Below are 18,983 nucleotides of genomic sequence, written 5' to 3'. Positions count from 1 at the left end.
TTCAGTCATGTGTTAAGCTGAATGGTACGTCTTTAGGGCCAAATTTTAAAACCTATTAGTACAAACATTGGTTTAAACTATTTGCAGTGATAAACCCTGGTTACTGGCTGCTGGTAAACCACAAGTATATAACGCTGTAAAAAAAGATAATCTGGCTTTTAGTCTTTTTAGACGCCGTCAATGACTATATTTTGTTACTAGACTAAATGAGTAAAAAGTAACCGTGGATGAAATTCCCGCGGACGTACCTTGGTTCAAAGTGGTGGAAACAGAAAATACTTCCTGAAATATATAAGTACTGTAGCCTGTGTGGCAGGCGTTCAAAGGGTATAAGGAAAGGAGAAAACTAAATTGCGCGATGCAGGCTATATTGAAGACATACACCGTGACTAAATGTATACCAATCAGAACTTGATGAAAATTGCCCTCATAGTATCTGTAGCGAGTTGATTGGTCCAGCCGAAAAATACTACTCCAAACGGTGTATCGGTTGCTACAGTAATAAATATTGGACTCAGTGGGAATTAGTCTCCCACTCAGACGCTCTTAAGGAAGTTTCAGTTGGATTCTTGAGAGCTTATCCACGCGAAGAAACGTATGAAGTACCGAACTCTGCGCATTCGTCTTCCACACGTGAAGCGCAATGAGAGTGATCTACACACTGAAAACTACTGTGAGGATTGCTGGTATTATTTCTAAGTTGAAACGTGTCAGTTTTGTTTCGCTTTCTGCCAAGTTTTGCATCCAGTCATAGAACAGTGTATTTTAATTTCCAGTCAGCAACCAGATCAGAAAAATTAAAGAATAGATCTTACAGGGAGTGATGTACACACTGAAAGTTATTGTTCGTAAAGGATTGTATCGTATTAGTTTCAATTTGGTACGTGTTTTGTTTTGCTTTCTGCCAGGTTTTGCTTCCGGTTATAGAACAGTGGATTTTTTAAATTTCCAATCAGCAGATCAGAAAAATTAAAGAATAGATCTTGCAGACCAGTGTGATGCAAAATTTATCTGAATAAGGTTGGCTGGTCTAACCGAAATACCTAGTCAAAACGTTTTAGTTGTTCCTTCTTCTGCATCAATGAATTCGACTGAAAGGGGATCACTTTCATTTTGAATCAGGGTTCAACAGGTTACTTTAGCGCGTTCTACCCGAAAGGCGAAATTATGATTTAAAAACGCCGCAGTCATTGTCACGAAAACCTTCTTCAACTTGACTTGAAGCAGACCTCCATATGACTTAACACGCTCAAAAGTACACGCCATTATCGGTTTTCCTATTTCCCTTTCAAATTGGCTTTGAGTTCTGGCTGTTTTTGGCAGGTTTCGTTTCCGGTTATTAAAGAAATGTGCATTTTTAACAGCCAATCAGAATGGATAAGATTTGACAGGCCAGACTGGCGCGAAATTGGCGCGAAACAGCTGTAATATTGCCACGCATGATCACCCACGCGTCGTACTACAAAACAGCTCTGTAAATTATGCTTTCTTTTCTATATTGTATGAAACCACTTTAAAGAAGAAACACTGGTTTATTTCCTTTAGTTTACAACGTCTAACTTCTCGAGCGCGATGAAGAGATAAACATAAAATTACTGAAGACTTTAAGTCGTATTTTCCGATTATCATAATGAATGAATATTATCATAACAAAAAGGCCACATGATACTAGACACGGCTGATGCAATAATGTGATGGGTTTCCTCGGACAAGCACTTAAAACGGCAGAGAAATGATTGGTTCGTAGTAAGAGCATGAAAGCCCCGAATGACACGAGAAGACAAGTTGTCGTTCAAGATGTGTGCGGTTATGAGAGGATATTGCTTCTGAAAAGAGGAGCTTGATCGTTTATAAGGATTCCCAGATCACTAAAATAATCTCTCTTTTCATGCAAAGTACCTCCTATGACGTTAGAAAGGATGAAAATTTAAAAACAAATTTCTGCTATACAACCGACACAATGATTACTGAATGTCAACAATTTGTCACGAATTCTGATTGGTTGATTTTTTTTCTCGGTGTTTCATCATTCAGCTGTTTACATATCACGCTCTGAGCACATGCAACAGTCGGCTTTAAAACTAAACCATAGCGACACCGGCAATTTTGTAATTTGTTCTCCTAGCCTGAGGACAAGCTTAGTTTAGGAGCAAAATCCCAAGTAGGTATTGAAAAATCCCCACAAATTCAGACTATGTATAGAGACTAAGAAAGACTAGGATGATTTACACAAAAATACGCCGGTTTCAAAACGGCTCGAACCTTAACCGGCTGTTAACTTGAAATTTTTCGCTTTGATTCCCAGACAATTTTACAGAGGTGTGCTGAGTTCTTGCGAAAAGATGACGGAGAAAGAAAAAGCTACCGAGAAAGGTGCTACGTATAAAACGGTATCAACAGTGGCAATATTAGCTACAGATGAAGAAGACCACAAGGGCCGAGTGGAAGTTATCGAAGCCGAGAAAGTACGACTTGGCTGGGACAATAAAGTGCAATTTCTACTCTCCGCGATCGGTTTCGCTGTTGGATTAGGAAATGTTTGGAGGTTCCCTTGGCTTTGCCAGAAGAATGGAGGAGGTAGACAAAATTGTATTATTCAATTATTCTTCCCTTTTGTCTACTTTATTATTTACTATTGAAAAATGCGGTTTTCCAGGTTTGCTCGTGTTTATAATAATTTCTCACCGTCTCTGTGAACTAAGGCGAATGAGCCAACAGGAGATTATCTCAGCCATGTAACAATTCAGAAATCTTCTTCCTGTTTTCTCGTGTCTGGCTTTAACAAGAATACTCCGTATATTTTACGCTGAGCCCTATCGCTTAAGACCCTCTCAGTAATTATCTGATTAGCTAGTTATAGACTAGTGAGTTTGGATGTGGATTGTAAAATTTTGAAAGCGTGTTATAAAATTTTGTAAAAACTCAAATATTGAGCGAAGCAGTAGTCGGTATCACAAAAGATTTTCAACAATAAACATTTTTAGCAATTTTGGTGATATTTAGTCCTCAAGAGCAAAAACATATAAATTTAAAAGTATTGCAAAGTAATAAGATTAATCTTCGTTTCAGTTTAAGAACTTCCTTCCGCAGTTTCAAGGTGTATTGGACAATGAATTGGAAAACACATTAAAAAATCGATTCATTTTTCAGTTTCCGTCAGTTGTAAAACAAAGTAGGAACAAAGCTAAAGCTCTTGAACAAAAGAATTTTCACAGTTTAGAGATCAAACATCAGTTAGATCTAACAGCACAATGAAATTCCAATCGACATGGCTCGTTTCCCTGACGAGTACAGTTCACACGGTGAACAAAATTAAATTTGCGCAAATGACACAAGAAAATTTTCAACGAGGTCTTCGAGAGAGAACTTGCTCTTCGTTTCCTTAATAAATCGACAGGGTTTTTTTTTAATCCCCTTAAAAAAAATGTTAGCAACAAATACTCTAAAAATTGGGCTCTCGAGGATCAAGCACTAGCCGGAAAACATCAATTATAAACTCTGTGTTCACAGCGAGACAAAAGTTTTTCACGTAGCTATGAAATTTACTTTTAGCTAACATTTTACAAGGGTAGTTTACATGAAAAGCAAGAAGCAATCAAAAACTCGCTATCTCATATCGTTTCAACACGAGAAAAATGCACTGAAACAACAGTTTGCTTGTCGCGATTTCGCGAATCGGCTCAAACACATCCTGGCATAAAAAATAAAATTATCCCTGTTTTTGCCGTAGCGGTATTTGTACCATCTCCCAATTTTCGTTTGAACCTTTCCGTTGATGTCAGTTACAGTGCATAAATACAGTAGGGAGATGTTATACGATCCTACATCATAATTGCTTTTGGTCGCAGGGTTTTATTTCTTTATTTTTTCCGGTCAGACTTGATCACGGAAGACAAAATGAAAAGAAACTCAGTCCACTACACTGCTTCTCGCTTTTGAATTCAGCTGTATAAAATGAAACTCGCTTATGGGCGTAAAATTGATGAAAATCTCGGCGGTCATCGGACAATTCCGGTGGGCGGGATTTCTAGGTGGAAAAAGTACATAAATAGAAGAAAATGTCAGTGGTGTTGATCGGTGAACAAATTTTTCCTGTTTTATGAAAATAGTCAAAAGGAATTTATAGTCGCCTTAGCAGTTACTGAAGAATGTTTGATGTTGAAACAGAAAACGGTGATAAGCAGGGAAGAGGGGCAAGGGTTAAGAGCATCTGTACGAAGAGGAGAAATTGAGTGAAGTGCAGATTTGTGCCAACAAACATGGAAAAGTTTCAATAAAAACGTGTTTTCGGCAAAATCCTCATTCGTGAATTGAAACAGTGTGCGTGCAAGGATTTTTTGTTTTTTCATGGTGAAAGCATTGGAGCAAAATAAGAAAATTCATTAATTCATTGCCTTGCATGACACCAAGGTGTTTGCTTTTTAGGTTTACCGTACTTTCACCCAAATGAAAAGAGATGACGTTTTTCAATTAAAAAACACATTTAAGATTTAACACTAAAATGTCACTTTTCAAAGAGCGTGAAAAATGTACTCAAAGTGTTTCCGTTGTATTGTTAAATGTCAATTTTTCACAGCTAGCCACGGAAATCTCCGTGAACCTCCAAAATAGTTGAAAAGCAATTTCGAAATACTGCCACAAACTTTTTAGATAATCAGCCATTGGCATTTCCATCCCTGTCAGCATTTGGAAATTTAAATTCATCTACAGCCGGTTATGAGTGGAAGTAACATAGTTGGGTGCTTGCAGAACTCAAAATGTTTTCTCTTCGAAAGTGAAAACAACTGATCGAAAGAGCCCGAACGTTTTAAAATATTCACTTTCTTTCGGCTTTCGCTTCAAGACAACATCAATTCTCGTCGATATTCACGAAAATTGAGGTATTCTTGAAACGAAAGCCGAGCCTATCAGATGTGGTTATAAACAAATTGTTTCAGTCTTTCTTCTTCCTTTCCTCTTTCTTCATTTTATTTTTCTTATAAAGTTCTCTTCTCTCGGTTGAAAAAGAAACACAAAAAGACAAGAAAATAATGGTACGAAACAAAATGTGTTGATAGTCGCCAAAGAAGTGTAATGACAGAAAAAGATAAAAATAAATCAGTAATGAAAAGAGATCACAAAATTGGTCTTTATCTAAATTATTCTAATTGATCTAAGAAGCTTTAAAGTACTGTCATCATTATTTTGAAGAATTACAAGAACCTTTTATAGAAAGAACTGGCAACGGAACTGGCAACGGAAATAGCTTCTCTTCTCCTAAAAGTACATCAGTTTTTATTTAGAATTGATGCTTGCTCTTTAATACAGTAATTCCTTTGAATTTCACATTCGGATTTAGATCTTTTTTAGAAATAACTCGGTAAAATCATAAAAAAAAAACATTCTGAGGGTACTTTTAAAATTTTGGATCAATGTATGTAGAATGGGGCGCTGTCCGAGGAACACAAGACTTAGTGTTGCAGCTTAGTAAGATGATCCTTGTGATGTAAAATGAAATGCTTCAGCCCCTTAAGGACGGTATCGAGTTTATTAAAAAAAGAAAATTTGGTTATATTGTAAGGGAAACGTCTGTATTTGAACGTGCTAAAAACGCATTTAGCGATCGGAATGAAAGCGAAAATTTCAAGAGACAAGCTTGCATTCATGAGAACCCGCTATGAAATTAAAAAGAATGGCATGTAACATGGAAAGCGATGTTACTGTAAAAAGCTTTTGTTGATGTTGTGGTTGTTGTTGTTGCTGTTGTTGCTGTTGATTTTTTTTTTCTTTTTTTGAAAACAAATAACAAATGAACTGCAAGTTTTGCATATTTCACCGCTAAGAACTCAGAACCAACTGGAAAGAAGTCAGAGAGCAGAAATATTGCAATGGAAAACACGTGTTACTACAAAGTACTTTTTCGTTGTTGTCGTTGTTGTTGTTGTTGTTGTTGTTGTTGTTTTAAGTACTAAATTGCACGTTTTGCATATCTAACTACTGCGAACTGAAAACCAACTTTGAATTTAAAAAGTATGGACATGTAACACGGAACGCGAGCTTCTAAGTGAAAAGCAGAACACTGTAATGAAAAAGCATGTTACTGCAAAACACATTTCTCTTGTTGTTGTTGCTGTTTTTGCTGTTGTTGTTGTTGTTTTGAAAAAAGCGTAATGAATAACAAGTTTTGCATATTTCGACGCTGTTGTTTCCAAAGAGTTCCCCCCGCAATTAGAACCAGAATCCTCTTTACACGGAATGATAAATACGACATGGGATGTTTATAACAGATATCCTGGGATATCGAGAACGGAAATTGATGATGTTTGAAAATGGGATTAACGGGATATTTAGGCCCAAATTTAGCGGGATATGAGATACTCAGACCCCCCTAATAGGGCCTCTATTGTAATATTTCTTGCTGTTCTTTCTTGTAGGAGCTTTTTTGATACCATACTTAGTGATGCTCATCTTCGAAGGAATCCCCATCTTCTACCTGGAACTCAGCATTGGCCAGCGACTTCGCCAGGGATCTATTAACGTCTGGAGCACAGTATGTCCTTACCTGGGAGGGGTGGGCATTGCAACGACAGTGGTTTGCATTCTTGTTGGTAGCTACTACAACGTGGTCATTTCCTGGGTGTTGTTCTACTTCTTCAACTCGTTCCAGTCTCCTCTTCCTTGGGCAGAGTGTCCAAAGGTGTCGAGTTACAACAGTGAGCTGAACACCACTGAACTGACAATACCCAAAGAATGCTCCGGGAGTAGCCCAACTGCCTACTATTACCATCGCGAGACGTTGATGCACGCTAACAGGATAGAGGAGAGTGCTGTGATAAACTGGAAGTTGGCTGTGGCCTTGGTGGTCGCCTGGCTGCTGGCGTACCTTTGTATCATCAAAAGCATTCAGTCATCTGGCAAGGTACGTTTGAAACCAATTTAGGATTTGTTATTTTTATCTATTTAGAGAGGATCGAAGAGGATAACGAGTGCAGCCTCCAGTAGACAGATACGTATTCCATGGGTAACCTTCCAACTTATAGCAACTTAACGCGAAAGAGTGTGCGCACCTTTGCACTATAATTACTAACTAGCAGCTATCGCGAAGCAATTGCCTGCAACAAAAATTTTGGCTGATCTTACCCACGTGCGCCGTGTTTAAATCTGAAGGACAACAACTTTTAGTGTAGACAGGATCTTGAAGAAATAATAATCCTGTAGGGTGTCATTCAGCAGCAAGCTCTATAATTTCTTCACAGGTAGTCTACTTTACGGCGACATTTCCTTACGTGGTTCTGCTTGCATTCTTCATCCGGGGTCTTCTTTTGAAGGGCTTTGAGACAGGAATTATTTACCTGTTTACTCCAAAGGTATGACGTCCTTATACATCTGCCTGTAGTGCAAAATTTGGATGTGTGACGTTAATTTGTTGAGGCAGGTAGAAACGATAGAACTTAAAGTCCAATTTCCTCTCTAGAAGGTCGTGTTGGTCTGTGTTAAAAAGTCTTTTTTACCAACGAAGAAAGGCAGTTCGAAGCCTTACATTCCGTGACAAGATTAATTGATTGTAAATCATGGAGCTAGAAGAAAGACTGACTGCAGTTCTTTCATTAGAGAATTGGATCAGAATTTTTTTCCAGGAAGTTGAAGGAATTTGTTGGTCAAATATTAGATAAAGGAAGATATTTACTAACGATAATAATCTGGGCATCCGAGGCAGACACAAGCCAATGCGATGCGGGTTGGGGGGGTGGGGTAACATGAGCTGTTTAAAAACGCAGCTCTATAGAATACGAACAAGTAGAGGTTCAGCTAAAGTAGGCTCTGTTCTAACCACTGAGCCCGAAACATGCAAGAACATTCAAGATGAACCCTGGAGACCTACCTGACAAGGCCAAATTACGGGCAATCCATGTCCACTCACCTTCTTCAACATCTTGTAACACACCACAATTAATTGCTTCAATGATTAGTTTAGAAAGACGCAACTGTCAGAAAGATAGTTATTTAAATACTTGGTTCCTTTTAGGCCCACAACAAGTCCTTTCATGGTATTAAAACTTTCAGATCATGATATTGTACAAAACTCTAGACCCATAGTTCAAAACGAATACAGAGTTCGTTGATCATCTTGCAATAATTTTCAATGTTACAGCGAGATCGGTCTTTTGGTATAACGTTCGTTTGTTAAGTGACCATCAATCGACTTTTCTGTAACATTTCCACGCTGCGAGGTCAGATCTTAGCTTGCATTGGACTCGCTGATTACAATGACAACCGAATGGTTTCCGGTGAAAGGGTTTGTTGTGATAGTTTTAAAGAATAGACAGACAGAGTAAGATTATCAATAGAGAATGGTCTACAGACTGATGATCTAACGGTTAATCCTTGTCATAAGATGACTACTAACGTCTAACTGCAGCAAAGGGCTTCTGCAATTCCAATGCAGTTTAATTATGTCCATGATCTCCATGATGCACTCCAGGAAATACCACAGTAGAAACGCGAAGAAATCTGGGGCTAGACTCATCTCGCAGTGTCTTGTGGGACCGCTACTGGGGACAGTATGAATTACCATCTTTTTCCTTTCTCCAGTAATATTCCCACAAGGGACTCCTAGATGAGACTCGCTCCAGACTTTTCTCGTTTCTGAAGTGGCGAATTATGGACAGCGTAAGTATGACTCATGTGGCGTCTGCAATTCTAATGCAGGAAGGTGCCACTTTGGTGACAGCAGACTAACTTTACGTAACCCGACTCTGCAATTCAAATGCAGCACAACTTTAAGGAACTTCTCAACCACGAGACCCTTCCAAAACTAAAAGACTAAAAGTTTAGTTTCCTGCAATTCAAATGCAGTCTTCTTTCCATCGACCCCCTGGCCCTCATTGACAAATTTGTTGCTCAGACTGACATTATTAGCAAAAAGGGTAATCATTTCACAATAGACTACCCCATAATCTGCGTTTAGGTGCCTGGACACTTCTGCAATTCAAATGCAGTCTAGAGACTGCAGGCGTTGAGAAAACATTTCATTTTTGTCGGATTGCTTGGTAACTGTAGCCCTGGAAAAGGAAACAATCCGATTCCATTTATAACCATTAGCCAAACCATATCATGCTCTGAAAGTGCCGTAAAATTCAGCTTTCTGCAATTCCAATGCAGTTTTCAGACAGAAAAAGGGTAAAAAATGTCAGACTTAACAGTTTAAAAAGGAGCGCGGCAAAGATGTTGTCAAGAGCGGCAGACGCCATCTCGGTGCAGCTTTTAGGTTCTCGCAATTCCAATGCGGAGACTAAGAATTACATCGTTCACTCCAAAGTCAGCTTCTGAATTCTGCAACTCCAACGCCTTAAGGCCTATCAATTTTTTTTTACGGCTGAAGAAATGACAAGGTTTACCGTACTGCAACAATCGTTCGAGACAACTCTACGAGCAATACAAGATACGCGAGACGTGGCCAGGAGAAGTTGGAACACGAGCCAAACAGACGATATGTACCTAGATACCCACCATCAATGGGAGAATTGCACGAAAACTAAAACGTGTCTTGCAAACTGCTCGACTAGCTAAACATATGCAATTCCAATGCATTAATGCACTAAAATGACAAAAGACACTAATTCACTTTCATGCTTCAAATGTAGAGACACAAGATGGAAATGATGTCGGAGACAAAGTGAAGATAGCCTCCGAGATTTCAAATCGAGGTGGGCATGACTTAAAGAAATGTCTCAAATACAGTAACTGCACGCATCTAAATAACTAAATCGGTAGTTTGTATCAAACAAAAACGTTTATTCTTTCCCAAGAGACACGAACTGGTTGCTGTGCCAACGGAGCTCAGTGCCAGTTTCTGATAAAAGTGCAGCGTTCTCGAAACGTTGGTTTTCATTTTAAACAAGAAAATCATTGCGGCTGATGCAACAACAACAAGCACTTTGTTCACGAAGCACTGATAATTAAACTTATATAATAATACATCATTAAAAATAAAATGAAGCAAAACGTTATGCTGTTTGCTGCGCTTCGTGCCCAGTGACGCATGCCGGAATTTTCCAACACAGTTGTTCTCAAAACGCTGATTTTAAACAAAACGAATGTATGCGATATATAATATAAAACTTTTAAGTTGTTTGCTGAACCTTGTGTCCAGCAAACGCAATCATTTGAAGACACAGTAGTTCTCAAAACACTGGTTCTCTATAATCTACTTTTCGCTTGCACTATGATAAAACGCCATAAATGCTGGTCGCTGTGCCTTGTGCCCAGTGACAGCTATCAATCAAATGCCCAGTAGTTCTCAAAACACTGGTCTCCCATAATCAGAAAATAATTTGATAAGACTGAATTCTGATTGCTGCGTCTTTTGCCCAGTGACAGCTGTCAATCAAATACCCAGTAGTTCTCAAAACACTGGTCTCCTATAATGAGAAAATAATTTCATATAACTGAATGCTGATTGCTGCGCCTTGTGCCCAGTGACACCTATCAATCAAATGCCCAGTAGTTCTCAAAACACTGGTTTGCTATATAATCAGAAACTGAAATTAAATGATTGAATACTGATTGCTGCGCCAAGTGCCCAGTGACAGCTCTCAATCAAATATATCCAGTAGTTCTCAAAACACTGGTATGTTACCATAAAAATACTGATGGATAAAATGTATTTGAATGCTGAACGCTGCGCCATGTGCCTAGCGACAGCTGTCAATCAAAAACCCAGTAGTTCTCGAAACACTGGTGCAACAGACAAATCTACTAGCATTTGTTCTACCACCCATCAAGGCCAAGCATTTAGAATATAAAATATGTTTGGGCTCACTGCTGTGTCCTGTACTCAGTAGGAGTTTCCATTCACTTAGACAGCTGTTCTCGAAACACTGTAACCTAATGCATGATAGCAGCAAATTTAACATATTTAACCATTGTTAACTAAACTTGATGAGTTAAACCTAATGGCCGTTAGTTAAAGATTACTCAAATTAAATGATAACCTCCAGCATAATAAAGTGTTGTCGTTGATCATGAAATACTAACGTTAAACGCGTAGTTAAAAGAAAAGCACACGAATTCTAAAACCTGCTTGATACTGATCTCTGCGCCTCGAGCCCAGATGAAATGTGTCAATCAAAGCAGGAATCAGGAGTTCTCGAAACACTGATGTCTGTTTTCATCAACAGTGGGAACGACTTCTGGACCCACTTGTATGGCTAGACGCAGCTACACAAATCTTCTTCTCTTTGGGTCTGGCTTTTGGCACTATGGTTGCCTACGCCAGTTACAATTCCATTCACGAAAACACGCTGCGTGACGCCATTACAATTTCTGCCGCTAACTGCATGACTTCCTTGTTCGCTGGGATTGTTGTTTTCTCCATTTTAGGATTCAGGTAAGAACACGATCACTGTTTCATCAGACGCCTAACAATATCAATCCAATCAGTTTACAAGAAACAAATCTCTATTCTAGGCTAAAATGAGCGTTTGTATTGTACCGTATAACTCCTTCTACCAACACTTAAGGAAGAATGCAACCAAAACTCTAAACGTCCTGGAGACAAGAAAAACTTAATACATTTTAGTTAGGGACAGTTCTTATCTGTTCAGAACCTAATTGTCAAAGAGGAAAAAACTGTTCAAAGCAATTTTGATCCTAATGAAAAAATACCTTCTTTTCATGACAACGTTGAAAACTACGGTGTCAGTAGACGCCCCAGCTTGGCATCCAGCGCCCTCTCAAGAAGTTCCAGAACGTTTCCTTCGTGGTTTAGCGACCTTCAGCGTGCGTCCTTAACTAGATTTGTTCAAGCACGTTTATCACTTCCAGAGATCAAACTTTGTTAATGAAAACAAGCTAGCCTTGTTTAGCGAGTTTATTGGGAAACATACTTTTCAGTTGAAAACTGAAAATGACACACTGCCACAATTAGTTTGAATTCGCAGCCAGCTCTGCAGTCTTGGTCCTTGGAAGCAAAATACAACCAAATACGAGATACCATCAATATACAAGGGGTTTTAATTAGTGAACTATTTTCTGCCGTTGAGAAGCCTATCGTCAACTTCTGCAATATTTCCTCTGTAAAAAGATACCTCCGTCTAACAAGTCTTCAACATTATAGATAATTTCCGTGCACGGTGTAGATAACCAAGCGTTATTTCGTAAAACGCATCAACAGAAACGAAGGATGTTACATATTTGATGGGAATAGGTCTAAATTGCCAAAACAAGTTCAAGATATCTTAAGCTCCATCTCGTGATTGGCGTTCTAACCCATTGCGCAATGCGCCTAACAGAATATTACCTTTGTAGAGTTAACAAAGGTTCAGCATCTAAACGGGAATGGTTAATTAAAATACATATTGGGTTGGAGTACAGTTTCTATTCCATGAGCAGTTAGTTTATGAGGGAACTGAAGAGGCAAAATGGAAACAGGGATTTACCTCATATCTTTTCACTTGGAAAATAGAATTTGGGTCACTGGACTGGGAATCACAAACCTAAAGATGGGAATGGGGTACGGATTAGAACTGGGATTTGGGCAAAATATAGGCTAGCTGGAATATGAAATTTGGCCAAAATGTGGGCTGGGGATAGGATTTATACCTTCCCCCTTTTTTTATGACCTTCTTTTGTGCCAAACATTCAGAGAAGTTGACCAATATATGCAATCATACAGCGGCCATGTACCACACTTGCTAGGCTCACAAGTCGTCTTTGAAGTTGCAGAAAAGTCATTTAACTGAGATAAGGTTGAAAAAGCACTTGTTATTAAAGCGTATTGTAAGATGAGTTTACGTTTTTACAGAGCAACATACATGTTGGACGACTGTGAAGCAAGTAATGCGAGAATCTTGGAAAGCCTCAACGCAACCCTTCACACGCTGAACACAACAGGGCTGTCCACACAGCATGTCGAATGGCTTAAAGGCAACACCACAACCAATGTCACAAGTGAACTTCACAAATGTGACCTGGAGACTTTCCTCACAGATGTACGTGTAGATTTAGATAGTTTTAGCATGCTCTTCGGTTTTTGTGCTTTATCCATGATTGTCAGCATTTGGCCGCAAATTGCATGCAAGACAGAATACGTTAGTTAAGGAAATCACAACATCAAAACTGAGAAGCTAAAAACAAAGTAAGGCAGCACACAACAGTTCTATATAATTGTTTTCATAGTGTCTGGAGCGGTTGGATTGTATCCAGCAAGAGAAAGTCATTGGAAAGCTGTACTAAGTTGATATTTCCGAGGCAACGCATCCTCCTAAGTAATCAACCTTCTTAAAACGCTTCCAATGAAGTAGTCGTTGTTTTGGGGTGTTGTGTTTTATAGGTTCCAAACAAGTAAATTTTAATTCATCATTTTCACACAGCCAAATGTTCAGGTTTTTTTCGTGGGCACTGTCAAGTGCGTTTGGAAACGTAAGCATCAGAAAGTTGTAGTAACAAGGTAACAAATATTATGATGTAACCAGGAACGTTTATCCAACAGGCAGCAAGTGGTCCAGGACTGGTGTTCATTGCATTTACTGACGCCATCAATCAAATGCCTGGTGCAACCTTCTGGTCCATCATGTTCTTCCTGATGCTTTTGACCCTCGGCCTTGACAGCTTGTTTGGAGCTCTAGAGAGTGTAACAACAGCCTTGCAAGATGTCAGAGGTTTCGGAAAACTTCGAAGGGAAATTTTATCTGGTGAGCATTGTATGAGGCCAGAGTCCTTTTTTGTAGAAAACATGTGAAAACGTAAAAAGCCTTATTTAGTATCACGATGTATTTTGCAAAAATTGAAAAAAATGGGAGGCGCGATTCTTGTTAATATGGAATGGCTGGCCTAGCGACAATTAATCCTTCTCGTAAATCTTGACTGTAAGGCAAAAATCAACTACGATATTGGCAATAATGAAACGCAACGGTAACGTCTTAGATGGTGTGGTACCAGCTCTGAACACCAACCTTCCCTCGCTGATTTCGATTGACTCGATTGGACAAGAGAACTGGATATACGTCTGGTACAATTCAAGATCCTGCGAGCCCGACACACTGAGTTCTGCTGAATAGACGGATTAGACTAACGTGTTTACATCCTTGTTTCTACCCAATTCAGACCACATGATGATTCATTTGGGAGGTTACAGTGTGCAATTTGCCACATGCAACTGATTGCATGGGAGTGTGTGCAAACAGAACAGTTGTAGCCTCCCAAATGAATCATCTGATGATCTGAATTGGGTGGTAACATGGATGCAAACACGTTAGTCGAATCCATCTATTGATCCATTAAATCTATCATACACTGTATAGGCCCGGAATGGTATAGCCAGCTAGATGATATGTGACATAAATGTAGCATGAAAAGCGCCTTATACGATCGAACGTCGATCATTCTGACTAAACGTACAATCAGCAGAATCAGTATTGAACCGCAATGCGCACTTATTCGTGAAATAATCTTACGGAAATTGCAAACATTTTTTCAGGGCTTTTGTGCATTACCGGGTTTTGCATTGGCCTTCCCATGGTGACATATTCTGGTGAATATGTCCTTCAGATGTTTGACAGCTTTGCAGGCAACCTTCCCCTCCTGCTCATTGCAATATGCGAATGTGTTGGTGTTTGCTATTTCTACGGCATCAAAAGGTAGGCTTGATTAACGTCACATTAGTGATGACTGTTTAAAAAGAGTAAAAAACAGGTTCATGTCTCAGAAGGCTTAGACAGCGAAAATATTGAGATTTCATGAACAAAACGGCGCTCAACTAGACCGTCCTCACACTTTATTTGTTACAGTACTTCACTAGTAAGAATACACTACTCTGAAATGAAAACAAATTAAGAAACATTTATGGCAGTCCAGGTAAGCCAGCATCTACTCGGCAGATGTTGTAAAATTTGAAGTAGTGACATAGCAGTACTTGATATCTTTGATTGCTTCTGATCATTGTCAAGGTTTCACTGCATGATTTCAGTACGATTTCACCGTATCTTGCTGGGAAAAAAAAATACATTTTCCAGCCCAACACAACCATGAACGTTCTATCAAATCAAATACTGAAAAAGGATTTCTCCGGAATCAACTCTTTTCAGGTGGCCATTTAGATGTTTGGATCATAATAAAATTATAATTGAAGTTCTGTGCAAAACTACGCCCATCTCAAACATGTCTCCCCAGGCAAGTTATTCGTAAATCGATCTTTACATGACCTTACATTTTTACGTCCACAGGTTTTCTGATGACATAGAGTACATGACTGGCAGCCGACCAAATCTCTTTTGGAAAATCTGCTGGATGTTCATCACACCAGCTGCGATGTTGGCAATCCTGATCGCCAGTATCATCCTCATGTCACAAGGGAAAGCTTCTTACTACGCCTGGAACGAGGGCAAGGTATAACGTCACAGCTTTCTCTTTTTTTTATACTTTCAAGATACTTAATACTTCGTAAATGATTATATGATACAGAGCAGTTTTCAACTGAGTGTCGAAATTAATCAGGCAATTACATTAAGGTTTTGGTTTTACCACGACAACTGGTGTGGTTTTGGTTTACGACCCTCAAATAAAAACCGCTCTAATAAAGCGTCTATTTCTTTAATTTGGTAATTAGAGACGATATAACTTCATGATGACTTCGTAAACTTTTTTACCATTTTATTTACTTTGAATGTAATTTACGATTGGGTGTCATCCTGTTGTTTCTGTGTTTCTTCTCCAGGCCACGTACGAGAAAGTCCCTTACCCCGACTGGGCAGTTTTTATCGTTGTCGTCCTTGTTCTGATGTCAGTCGTGTTCATCCCTGGCGTCGCCATTGCTCGGTACTTTGGTCTGATTAAATACCAGCGGTTGGACCCTGTTCCCCTGAAAGAAGCTGAAGTAGGCCCCCATGTGAATGGGATTGAGGACACCAACGTTTAACGTGACATTGTGTATTTTGCTCAGATCTTACAGTAAAATGAGTATCTCATGATTTAAGTATACATTGTCATTAATTGTAATAATCATAAGAGGACAAATGTTATGAAGATGTTACGTCTCGTTAACAATTCAATCTTAACTTTATAACAATAATATTTAAAAGTACTTTGAACTCAGGTTAGGACGGTTTTCATTTGAATGTCGAAAGCAATTTGCATTTGTTCTAGTTTTGCTTTACTACGTTGAGTGACTGGCTTAGAAAACTCGCGCCACTGTCTCATCCAAATAGAAGCCAAATCGAAACCAATCGAGATTCGCGCACACGGTTTCCCGCGCTTCGTGTCTACTGCATGCATTTGCTTCGAGTTTTGAGTGGTTCTCTGACTTTTCTGCACGGTGTACTTTGTGATTGGCTAGAGTAATTACTTAGGTTTTTGTTTTACGACAATCAGTTGAAAACCGCTCTAATTATCTAACAAGTAAAAGTAATAAACTATTAAAAGTAAAAAGAGTTTATGATAAGGTTATTTTGCAAGAAGGCTTTTAAAAACCTTTTTGGAATAAAAAGGCTTTTTTATTTTCTTATTGTTTGTTCACTAAATGAAGTCTTCATTGCGATAGAAAAAGCCCTGTTATTTTTGTATGATTAATGACATTAATTACAGATTAATTAGTTAAGTTATCATTGATTTAGGTAGCATAGATGACGTTTGTTGTGTACATAAAGCTAGAACTTAGTATTCACAAAGATTGACTCAACCAATCAGCATAACACTTTTCCTCGTAAATTGATAGTTCGGTAAACGGCAAGTGTCACTTGGAATCAAATGAAAATTCTTAGTGATATTTTCAGTAGCCAATCTTGCATACAGTATTCTAAATTAATACTTTGACGACACTCTATCGCCTTATTATCATCGGCCTGGACTCTTTCGGTTTCTTAGAGTTTCATCAATTCTCGTACTAGTTATAAAAGTCCCATGGCATCAACTGCTTTGAGACAACAGTAAAAAATCACGTAAGTAGTATAGGGCGATGACACAGGTCTTTACAGCATCCTTGCGTTTTGTATTGACTCTTTGACACTGTTTTCAGTACTCGTTGTCAAAAAGACGTTTTCACTTACTTATCTAGCATCTGATAACCTAGGTATTGCATAGTACAAGTTACATAAAAGGAAAACTGACTACATGAACTTCAAACCCCTGAGATCCAGAGATATCGCTCCCGTTTTGTGAGGAGTAGGACAGTTGTACCATTCATGGCTTGGCACAGCATAGCTTTTTAATCTGGCATGCCCCCGGTTAGAGGGTAATTCCGTGGGACATCAACCATGCAAAAATTACCACTTGTCGTTATAGAGTAGATACCTCCCAGAGAACGAATAGAAATGAATTTAAGGAAAGCTCGGACCTTTAAAGGGTATTATAGCAGCCATAAAGTAGGAGAGGAACTTTTTCTCGTTTTAGGATTTGTTCTCAGCCTATTAATAATTTAAGGAATTAACATTTACAAAGCAAGATATTCGTTTCTTTTAGAACTTCCTTTCAAACTTTATGAAGATCATTCCTTTCACATTCATTTGGAAGCGTTCCCAGGTTATTTAAACTAGTCTAAAACAATTAAATACTACTCTGGCAAATTATATTGCCTTTGGTAAAATGAATAAAAGTAGCCTTCCTTGATTGAAAATATGTAATAAATTATGTCTTTCACCCTCCCTTTATAGAAGTTCAACTCTGAATTTACTCGATGGTACCTTTCTGAGACTCGTGGCTACATAGTTACATGCTCGCAAACGCGCATTGCAAGTGACCTATGTGCGTACGGCTCCGTGCGGACAATAACATGACAAAAATGAAAAGTTTTTAGCTTTTCGGGGTATGTGGCCCCGCCCTCTGGCACCTTCGGCGAACAAAGCACATTTCCTAAAAGAATTTCTAACACCAGATGCATGCAAATGTTCGCCAGTAAGAACAAATAATAATAATAATAATAATAATAATAGATTTGTATAGCGCCATATCCAGGGCTCATGGCGCTTTACAGTAAAAAATGTTATTAAAAATAAAAGTTACATTAAAAATTTACATCAGTGATAAAAAATTACTAACAAATAAAATAGCTAAGCTGTAAAAATGAAAGAAAAACTAGGAATCATTAAAACCTTTAAATAAAAACTGACTAACTTAACTAAGTGACTGACTAACTAACTAGCTAAACTATCTAATCTACTAATTAACTAACTAACCAAAAGTCTAGTTATAAAATTTGTTAAAAAGATATGTCTTTATACAAGTCTTAAAATCTGATAGCGAGCCGCTCCCTCTTATATTGTTCGGAAGAGAGTTCCATAGGCTAGGTGCTACAAATGAGAAACACCTATGACCATAGCCTATTAACTTGACAGGTGGTACTTTCAAGAGGTTTTTGGAGGAGGATCGAAGATTTCTGCTTGGTACATAAGGCTCTAGCAGTTCAGTAATGTAATTAGGGGCCTGGCCGTTGAGCGCTTTATAGGTTGAAAGTAAAATCTTATAATTGATGCGCTGGCTTATTGGAAGCCAGTGTAGCTGCTTTAAAACCGGCTTGATATGATCGTATTTCCTTGTTCTGGTAACAACGCGAGCCGCAGCATTCTGGACATTTTGTAGACGATCTATCTATCTATCAAAATGGAACAGAATCGCTTGCTTGTTTCCATGAATTTAAAGCTTTGACTGAAGAAATAAATTCTTGAAAAACGCCCATCTTAGCCTGAGAACAGGCTCCGGCTGGAAGCAGATCTCTGGGCTGGAAGGGCCGAGAAGGAAATGGTTTCCTCCCGTTTTCTCTTCTGCCCATCCTCAACAAGAGAGCCTGTTTTCGACTAGAGAGAGCCTACCATTGGTTGGGTCAGCTTGCCTGAAATCCTTTATCCCTTTTCAGCCACAATCTGCTCCATTTTCTATGTCTTTCCGAGACATTGAGATAATTTGTTTTTTAGCGCAAAGGCGGTCGGGCTGGTCACTTAATTCGCTTTGATTTTGCACTGACTATCACTTTCATCAACCTGATCATGATGTTTGATTACATCTATACGTTGACT

General features: G+C 38.7%; 1 protein-coding gene across 1 annotated transcript; it reads left to right on the top strand.

The window, feature by feature from the left end:
- Positions 1-1,680: 1,680 nt before the first annotated feature.
- LOC110041868 (sodium-dependent neutral amino acid transporter B(0)AT3-like) lies at positions 1,681-17,587 on the top strand. The gene is made up of 10 exons (XM_020747193.2): positions 1,681-2,161; positions 2,306-2,577; positions 6,414-6,898; positions 7,236-7,346; positions 11,160-11,368; positions 12,785-12,971; positions 13,472-13,673; positions 14,459-14,618; positions 15,204-15,366; positions 15,695-17,587. The coding sequence occupies exons 2-10, from the start codon at positions 2,343-2,345 to the stop codon at positions 15,893-15,895; spliced, it is 1,953 nt and encodes a 650-aa protein (XP_020602852.2). The 5' UTR covers positions 1,681-2,161; positions 2,306-2,342; the 3' UTR covers positions 15,896-17,587.
- Positions 17,588-18,983: the final 1,396 nt, after the last annotated feature.

This window comes from Orbicella faveolata, unplaced genomic scaffold (genome assembly GCF_042242905.1).
Source record: "Orbicella faveolata isolate gen_17 unplaced genomic scaffold, um_ofav_v1 contig_3, whole genome shotgun sequence".
NCBI lineage: Eukaryota > Metazoa > Cnidaria > Anthozoa > Scleractinia > Merulinidae > Orbicella > Orbicella faveolata.
Note: the sequence above shows the minus strand (reverse complement) of the source record. Positions and strands in the feature narration are given on the sequence as shown.

Coding starts and splice junctions, on each gene's coding strand:
- LOC110041868 (XM_020747193.2), top strand. CDS start 2,343: ATGACGGAGAAAGAAAAAGCTACCGAGAAAGGTGCTACGTATAAAACG. Junction 7,347..11,159: donor TTTACCTGTTTACTCCAAAG/GTATGACGTCCT, acceptor TTTCATCAACAG/TGGGAACGACTTCTGGACCC. Junction 13,674..14,458: donor TCGAAGGGAAATTTTATCTG/GTGAGCATTGTA, acceptor ACATTTTTTCAG/GGCTTTTGTGCATTACCGGG.